This window comes from Mastigoproctus giganteus, chromosome 4 (assembly GCF_048544385.1).
Source record: "Mastigoproctus giganteus isolate SK-2022 chromosome 4, ASM4854438v1, whole genome shotgun sequence".
Classification (NCBI taxonomy): domain Eukaryota; kingdom Metazoa; phylum Arthropoda; class Arachnida; order Uropygi; family Thelyphonidae; genus Mastigoproctus; species Mastigoproctus giganteus.
Genome location: NC_143578.1, coordinates 58550917 through 58559550, shown reverse-complemented (window position 1 = coordinate 58559550; position 8634 = coordinate 58550917). Strand labels below are relative to the sequence as shown.

At 37.1% G+C, this 8634-nt stretch overlaps 1 protein-coding gene across 1 annotated transcript in view; it reads right to left on the bottom strand.

Annotated features, from left to right (window-relative positions):
• Window positions 1–1449: 1449 nt before the first annotated feature.
• Window positions 1450–8634, bottom strand: part of LOC150086756 (ataxin-10) — a 129717-nt gene continuing 122532 nt past the window's right edge. The window contains exon 11 of the mRNA XM_090371563.1: window positions 1450–1721. Within this exon, the coding sequence (XP_090227689.1) occupies window positions 1537–1721 (185 nt within the window). The 3' untranslated portion in view covers window positions 1450–1536. The remainder of the gene's footprint in view (window positions 1722–8634) is intronic.

Here is an 8634-nt window from a genome sequence, read left to right as displayed (position 1 = left end):
AATGTTTATACTATCTGGTAGAAACATATCAATTTGTAGTTAATTTTTAACCATTACCACTTCGTGTGCAGAATTTTTTTTTTTTTTTTTTTTTCAAGGGGAAAAAAAAAAATTGATGGCTTGAAGCGGGAAGCAATGAATGCAACTCCTCTGCTTTTTATTTCCTTAGTTTGCATGTTTTGCAATGGTGTTAGCTGAAGATGTTTTCAACTGGGGCATTCACCTTCCCAGAAATATCGTCGAAATTAATGGCTTATCAATATATTCCAGTTTCTCGGAGTAACTCCACGGCTGTATCCTCTTAACGCTTGGCGCACTATAGCCTTAGATGCTGATGCACCATAAAAATCCTAATAACCAACCTCTTAACGTTTGCCCATCTGATTGTTTTCTACCATAACAGATACTGTCGCAAGTACAGGATCTGAAATCTCGCTCAATGATCACATATCGAACCTCTGTGATCATGAGTCCAGACCACCACAGCAATCACTCGATTCAATGATTAACTTCAACCTTAACAACGTTAGGTGTTTCAGGAATCCAGAGCCCACCGAAAGCCATTATTTTTGCATGAAACTTTATCTAGATAATTCCTACAGGACTTGATATGAAGCCTGGTGTGTTTCATATAGCCGATTTACTACTGAGGACACATCCATATTTTTCGGCCTCACACTGTAAATTTTATATTCTTCTCTCATTCGTATCTTATTTTCATATGTAGCTTATTAAACTTAGATTTTTAATTAGAATAAGTTTAATCTTCACGTTATCCCCCTTGGATCGACAGGGTATTTCAACATATGGTTTGTTTCTTTGTATAATCTATTCTTGTTGCAAAAAAGATCTTTCTATATAATTCAGATATTTCGTGTTTAAGAATAATAAAAAAAATTCTATTTATACTCCCGGAAGTTCACAGAAGGTCTAACGACTTTACAACATAGACATATTTCGTAATATCAAGCATATTCGAATATACTTAACACCATGATCGCTCTGCTACATTATTAATGTCAACGGCTTACAAAATTTGAAAATCACTGTAGTTGCATACCCTTCTGACCATATCTGATCGTGCTAAGTAAAAACAGAAAATTTATATTTAAATCAGAAAGTAGTGTAGCCCGAGTATCGTAACTTTTTCTAACTAACTTTTTAATATTTGTTATCGTAACCTTTTCTTTCTTAATTAAACAAAATTCGAGGCCAGTTGCAGTTCAACGTAATGGCATTGTCCCATGGCCTGAGGGGCCACGTTACAATGCCATTACTTAGGTCCAGGCTTCTCACGACATCGCTTTTTATTTTAGAGCCACTAAAAATATGCGTGCAGGGGTTCATATTAAATCCAGTATTGCACAATTCTTTCATATAACGACGGATCGAAAATACACAGATATACACAAAACACATTTAGAAAATGATTTTTATTTTTTGTGGGATTCCACCGAGCAAAATAAAAGATACAGTGTCTTTCCTGTTTGAATTAATATACACAAGTGTTTCTTATTCAATACAATAAAAATTAGTCTAACTATTACTTGTACTTTTCAAAAGTATACAACCATTTCTATCTTCAACTGCAATACCTAATTCAGCTAGTAGAGGTGAATTAACAAGATCGCCAGTTATGGATATACTTGCAAGGACAGCTTGGTTCTGTGGATTTCTCTCCAAAATGTTTCTTATGGCGAGAATACACCATTGCATGATGTCTGATGTCAGTAAAGGTGTACAATAGCAATAAGTAAACAAAGTAAAAAAAAAAAAAACATACACAATAAACTTCATAAATAATTAAATAAATAATAAGCACGTGATCCTCAAAATTTAAACAATGGTACAACGAATTATTATTATTATTTTTTTTTATTTCCGAAACAGTATGTGCTTAATTTCTATTTTCAAATCATGCAGATTGAGTTTAATACAGTGCATGGCTATACAAATAAGTGTGGTCCAATTTTGCTAAATAAGATGCTGTTTATTGTTAATTACGATAGTAACCGAAACACTACGGAATCTTTTCCCCTGGTCTCCCGCTGGGCAGCTGCTCAATCTGAAAAGAAAAATATCATATGTGGTACATAACTTTTGGGTGGGGGGGGAGAGAGTGAGAGAGGGAGAGAGAGATAGTCCAACAGTAACCAAGCTCCAGACATAGCTTTCCGTCTGATGACAGGATTCAACATGAAATCCAGAAATGTTGTCACTTTAAGTACAAAGTAAATTGTAGTGAAAAACGATCGAAAATACGTGAAGTACATAGGGCTGCATAAAGAGGATGCGGAAGGCAGAGTTGAAAAAAATCTACGACTGAAATCCATATTATTAACTTATACATAAATGATAAAAGATTATATTTCATTCAGATTTTAATGAAATATTCACAAGTTTTTTGTTATAACAGAACTTGATAGCTACCTAAAGTTTTAATGTAACTTTATTGTAAAGGAAGCGACGTAATGAATTCATGCTTCAGCAATGAGCGTGGCTGGAAAGTTTCCAAGAGTGAGGGAAACACATATGAAAGCAGGTCTGTCCGTTGCTTCGAAATGATTTAGTTCGGTTGCACATATGGTCTGAAAAATGGGAACTGAAGTTTAATGCTTCTAAATGTCAGATTGCAGAAATCCAGGAGTTACTTATAAGCTTGAAGACGAGTTAAAAGTTGTTCAGAACGAAAAAGACTTGAGAGTCAAATATGAAATTTGATATGAAATGTAAACAGACAGCTAAGAAAGCATACGATGCTATGTCTATGATTTACAGTCCCCTCGCAAGTAGGGAAAAGAATCTCATTGTCTCTTTATATAAGACGAAGTGAGACCGCATTCACGAATAGTGTTCAGTTCTGGAGACCACGGTTAAAAGATGTACAGCTTCCAGAAAGTCCAACCAGATTGGTGAGGGTGCTAATCGATGTACATATGGCAAACGACGTAGGAGCAGACTGCAAAGCTTGGCAAACAAGCATTTCAGGGATTCGGGGGGGAGAGAACCTGACTGAGGTACAAGGCCCTGAAGGGGATCGGTAGAATGACAGGGAGGTATTTTTCACTGGTAGGAGAAACAAGAACTACGGATCACAAATATAAAATTTTAAGAAGCAATTGAAGACTGAATCTCATGATGTTAACTTCGGACAGAGGGTTGTAAATCACTGGAATAAACTGCCAACCACGATGATCGAGGCGAAAAGTCTGGTAAAGTTAAAGTTCCAAGAGGAACGGGATAGTCACTTTTTGTCGACATGGAAAGTGTGTGATCGAGAATTTTTTTTTTTTTTTTTTAAATGATTCTAGAAAGAAAATCCCCCTCACAGAAAATAGTAGTAAACAATAGGTCCAATAACACAATTTTCATACGGTACGAGGACAGTAAAAAAAATTTTGTTCATCTATTCTCCCCTATTCCCAACTCAGCAGGATACACATTCTTGAGATTGTAACAAATGACTGATCCACATAGAAACATTGACTTTTTTTTTTCCCGGCAATAAAAAAGTAGCAGTCACTAAACAACGAAAGCATGAAATCTGGATTAGATTTTTTTTTTAAATGAATTTTTCTAATAGAAATACAAACTCTAGTGTTAATCTGCGAAACATGAATTCTTGAAGGTACGCCCTACTTCTCAGCACCTCTCTGTCATTCGCCGCTGTCCAAGGGCGCTGAAACCACCCAAAATAAGAAAGAAACATGGGTGGGCGATGTGGGAAACCTAGGGAGTAATAGTAGTGCACCGCCTTCTTTAGGAACGCAAAGAAACTTGGGAAAAGCCTTAAGGGTAGTTTCTATTTACATTTCGTATACCCATGTACACAACTTTCTCATCAATCTTTGCCACTCTCCCTGATGATGCTTAGTTAGTTTCCTAGTGAACGTTCTTTTCATTTCTATCGGAATACAATGCGCTGCCAAAATTTTTAGCCTTTACTAAGATGATTGAAATAAGAACGATTAAGCATCTCCTCGCCACTAACTCCTCCAAACAGTTATGGGATCTCTTGTTTTTTAATTATATACCAAAGAGAGCCAACTGCGCTATCTTTGGTATATAATAAAAAATAAAAGGATTCTAGAGACAAAATCTATATTTTTTTTTCTATGGCAGGCGTATCAATAATGGGGGTAGAAGTGTATGACTGCAATTTCAGAAATATATAGGCCTATATCTTATAAAAACTAATATAAAACACGTTTACCTTGGAACTACAAATTTAACTGTTGTACAACCCCTTTTCTTTAAAACAGGTTTTCTCAGTCCCTCCAAGGCCCACTTCCCAGCCACCTAACTGAGATTACTAACAGTATTCTTTCAGATAAGGAGGATTATTTTCTTTTATCGCCAGCATTTACCTTTTGAGCAAGTTCTCAAAATAGGCAGTGTATATTCTCCTGAATCAGGACACTATCATTATTAATTTTAAACAGGCCATTTATTACATATACAGTACTCTATTTACATGAATAATGCAGAGGATATGAAAAATGAACAACACTTTCTTTTCAAATTTTCACATAATCTTATTGCAATGCATAATCCTGATTATTTCCAACTATCCATGATCATACGGACTCTTTACCAGTGCTGTAGTCGTAAAATTAGCAAAAGGTCTACTCTGTGAACGTTACGTATGCAGAGAGTATACTGTGCTTATTAATCAAATTCCAGAGGGTATACGGCGTGTGTATATATATATATCCAGAGGATATACGTTAATATATCCTCTGGTTATACTATATATACATATATATATATATCCAGAGGATATACGACGTATACCCTCCAACTACAGCCCTGCTCTTAACCCAACTATACATTAACAGCATTTCTTAACTGTCCTTTCCAGTGAAATTTTACACATCATCATATTATATATATGACTGGATTTAGACACAAGCCCAGCATCTGCAACTGACACCTAGAAAAGAAAAAAAAAATTCCCATTCCCAATTACAATAATTTTCTTATTTTTGTTTAGCAAATCAGAATTACAGTTAAGGACTAGAAAACCATGTCTAATACCAATGCCTGTACCTCACAGAGACTATTTCTACTCTCATCTCTCACATTCACTCTTAAGTAAAATTAACGTTAGCTTCACGTCCAGCTAAATCAATCAATACTTTTTTCCTTACTTCTAATGGTATAGCCCTACTCTATAGACTTGTATGGACCATTAGGAATGATAGCTTAATCAGTATCTCTACTTAGGAATTTACTTTTGTTCAATCAAAAGGTATAGCTGATTCCGCAGAAAGTCTCTCTTTCTTTTCCCCTGTTTCTTCTCATGGTCACTGAATAGCTGGAATTCTCCGAGAACGTGTACTATTCCAATTAAAGTTTCTCGCTTCCGGAGCGTATTGGATACAGCGTACTCACATAGGGCTACTTCCATTTCTCTGGTCTGCTTCACTTCTGCTGGTCTTCATATTTGCTCCCCAAAACGCCGTCATTCCACGAAAGATTTCCAGACACACTTATGCGCCGAATTAGTTTTCATACAACATGCGCGTATCACTGATGCTTGTCATATTCTTAAACTACTTTGTCACTGCATTCATCTCGTCCATCTTATAGCAAGTTTTCTTGGTGGACTTTACTTCTCCCTTCTTCCGCGCGCATTCGCGGTTCATGCGATTTTTTCACTAAAACGTTTTCTTCTCTCCATCACCTCATACCGCACTACTGCCTATCTCGACTCTGTCCACTCCAGAATCCTCACATCATTCTCTCCCTTTTTCTCTTTTACTTCTCGAAATTCTGTTCCTTTCTAAACCTCTCTCTCTCTCTCTCTGTGCCACATCTTGGCCAATAGAACGTCCTTACAATTTATTTGCTAGATCTAATTTCTAAATTCGCACATTATCCTCTCTTTCTGGAATCCTTTTCCCACGGAAATACCGTGTTTCCTATCTCCGCCACCTGCTGGGCGAACTAATCGCGGCACCTTTCATCCGTGCCGACCGGGCTAGCCGAGTGGGTAAAGTACCTGCCCGGCAACCCAAAGGTCGCGGGTTCGATTCCCGCCTCGGGCTTAGATCAAAGTACTGCAAAAACCTTGGGAGGTGCAATATGGCCATAGAAGCCGATGCGCCAACAACTACCAAATCAAAAAATCAAATCAACCACCTTTCATCCGCCATTTTGACGCGTCACCACTGTCCTCCACAACTCTAGAACAAAGGTTCCCCACTGGAGACCTACTGTCTACCAAATTTCACTTATAGTGTAGTAGGCAGGCCCGGCGCTAGGGGTAAGAAAGTGAGGCACTTGCCACAGGCACCGCCTAAAATAGGCGCTGCTAAATGCGTTACTGCACATATATGCGTGTTAAGGTACGATATGAATTAGGCGCCGTAACAAGGTTTTCTACAACTCAGGCGCCACAAACGCTAGCGCCGTTTCTGATGCAGGTAATCCCCGATTTACGCAGATTCACTTTTACGCGGTTTTCTACCTCCCAACACAACATCTATTAGATTAAGTGGATCAAGGAGAAATAGCCACGTTCAAGGCGTACTATTTAAGGCGAACATTTCAACCGTTAATTGCAGACGCTGATGGTCAAGACAAGGAGATGAGAGAGTTGTGGAAAAAATTATTCCCAGAAAAAGAAGACACCCTCAGATGCAAGTCCCGAAATTGTCGAAGATCATTAACATGGCAACCGAAGCAGGAATCGACAGTATAACAACGGATGATCTGAATGAATTACTAGACGCCCACAGTCAACCTTTGACAAATGAAAAGCTGCAAGACCTAGAATTTAATGCGGAATTCATAGAAAAAGAACCTGAATCGTCAGCAGAAAAATCATTGTCAATTCAAATTCTAGAAAAAGCTCCATCACTGCATGAATTTGTTAGAGGAGCATGACAGTGATTTTGTAAGGGTAGAAGCAGTTAGACGAGGTTGCGATCAGATGGACTGTTATAAGCAAATTTTATGAACAAAACGTCGGCAGGAGAGGCAGTCCACATTGGTATTTTGGAAAAAATAAAATAACTCTTCTACGTCATGAATGAGTTCTATGTGATTTTGGTTCTAAGTCATCTTGAAAATTGCAATATGTATATTTAAAGTTTTCATTTATGTGTACGTACTTTTAATAAAAGTTTCGTATTATTTCATCGTATTTTGAATAAAAATGATTTGTTTCAAGATATTTTGTACACTGCATTAATATGAGAAAAGAAAAAAAACCAATCAATAAAAACAGTCAAGAGACGCGAAAAAAAAAAAAAAAAACGTATCCCCATTTAAATTTGCTTTACGCGAATTTCTTGGTACGCATCCCCTGTGTAAAACGGGAGTTGCCTGTAGTAGGATTTTTCGCGTCTTTACTTTATGATCCGGAATTGCTCGGTTTCATCTCGGTTTCACTATTTTTCCAGGTAAGAGATACATTCCAGGACTTCTTACGTAAGTCGATTTTTATGTAACTCGGAATGACTAATAAAATATTGCTACTATGTCCCTGATATGCCAAAATTATAAAAACCACATCCTCAGAAAATTAGTTATATACCATAAAAATTAAAAACTTTAGCCGGAGTGGCACATAAGAAAACATAAAAGGAAGAAAAAACGCATATTGTTGTACTGTAAAAACTGATATGTATTTCGTACGCCGCTTTATACGGGCTACTAAGGGAATCAAAACGAAAATGTACATATTTAAGAAAACTGGTCTAAACCACACAGTGAATCAGTCTATACACTTCAGGTGATGAACTGAAGGTAATTTAAAACGAACCTGAAACATTAATAAAACACATTAATCACAGGGAGTTGTAGGCTGAGTAGAGGGAGGTAGTACGTGATATGAACTCTTGATCTTCATCTGTTTAGTATTCTTTTTTTTTTTTCCCTCTTCATAAATTTCGCGATAAGCAATTTTAAAGGAAATGAAAATAAAGGATAAGCAATCTTAAAGGAAATGACTTCTGCCATTTCCGTTAATTTGAACTGTTTCTTGTGTTTCTCCGATTACTCAACGGATTCGGCTCCCCCTTGCTTCTCAACTCTGCGCGTTCAACTGGGATAGGTCTTCTGTTGTTAAATCTTCACCTCGTTCATCCACAAGCCTGTCTAAATCTTCGTCCTCCAGGACCAGCTGCAACTCTTGGGCTAAATTTGCAATTTCTTTGGTAACAGAAGACATCAGCTAATCTTTGTTGAAGCCTTCGTTGTTAAGCTCGAAATGTTTTTTTCCAAACTCCACTCATACAAGTTATTGTCACATCATTCCAGTCACATCTTGAAATGTTGTGCATTCCATCAAAGATGTTAAACGTCTTCCAAAATTTCCGCAGATCAATCTTCACTTGCTTTATTGCATTTACAGCCTCAGAAAATGTTGTCCGTATGTAATAAGCTTTGAATGCCCGGATAACTACCAGATCCATTGGTTGAATCAAAGTTGTTGTATTTTGAGGGAAGTATACCACCTTGACGTTGTCATGCAGATCATCCAGATATTTAGAATGACCGGGAGCGTTGTCAGAGAGAATTACTATCTTAAAAGACATTGGTAAAAATATTTTTAAAATTTAGGGACAAACAAATTTAGAAACCATTCTTCGAACATGGTTATTGACACCCAGGCCTTTGAGTTAG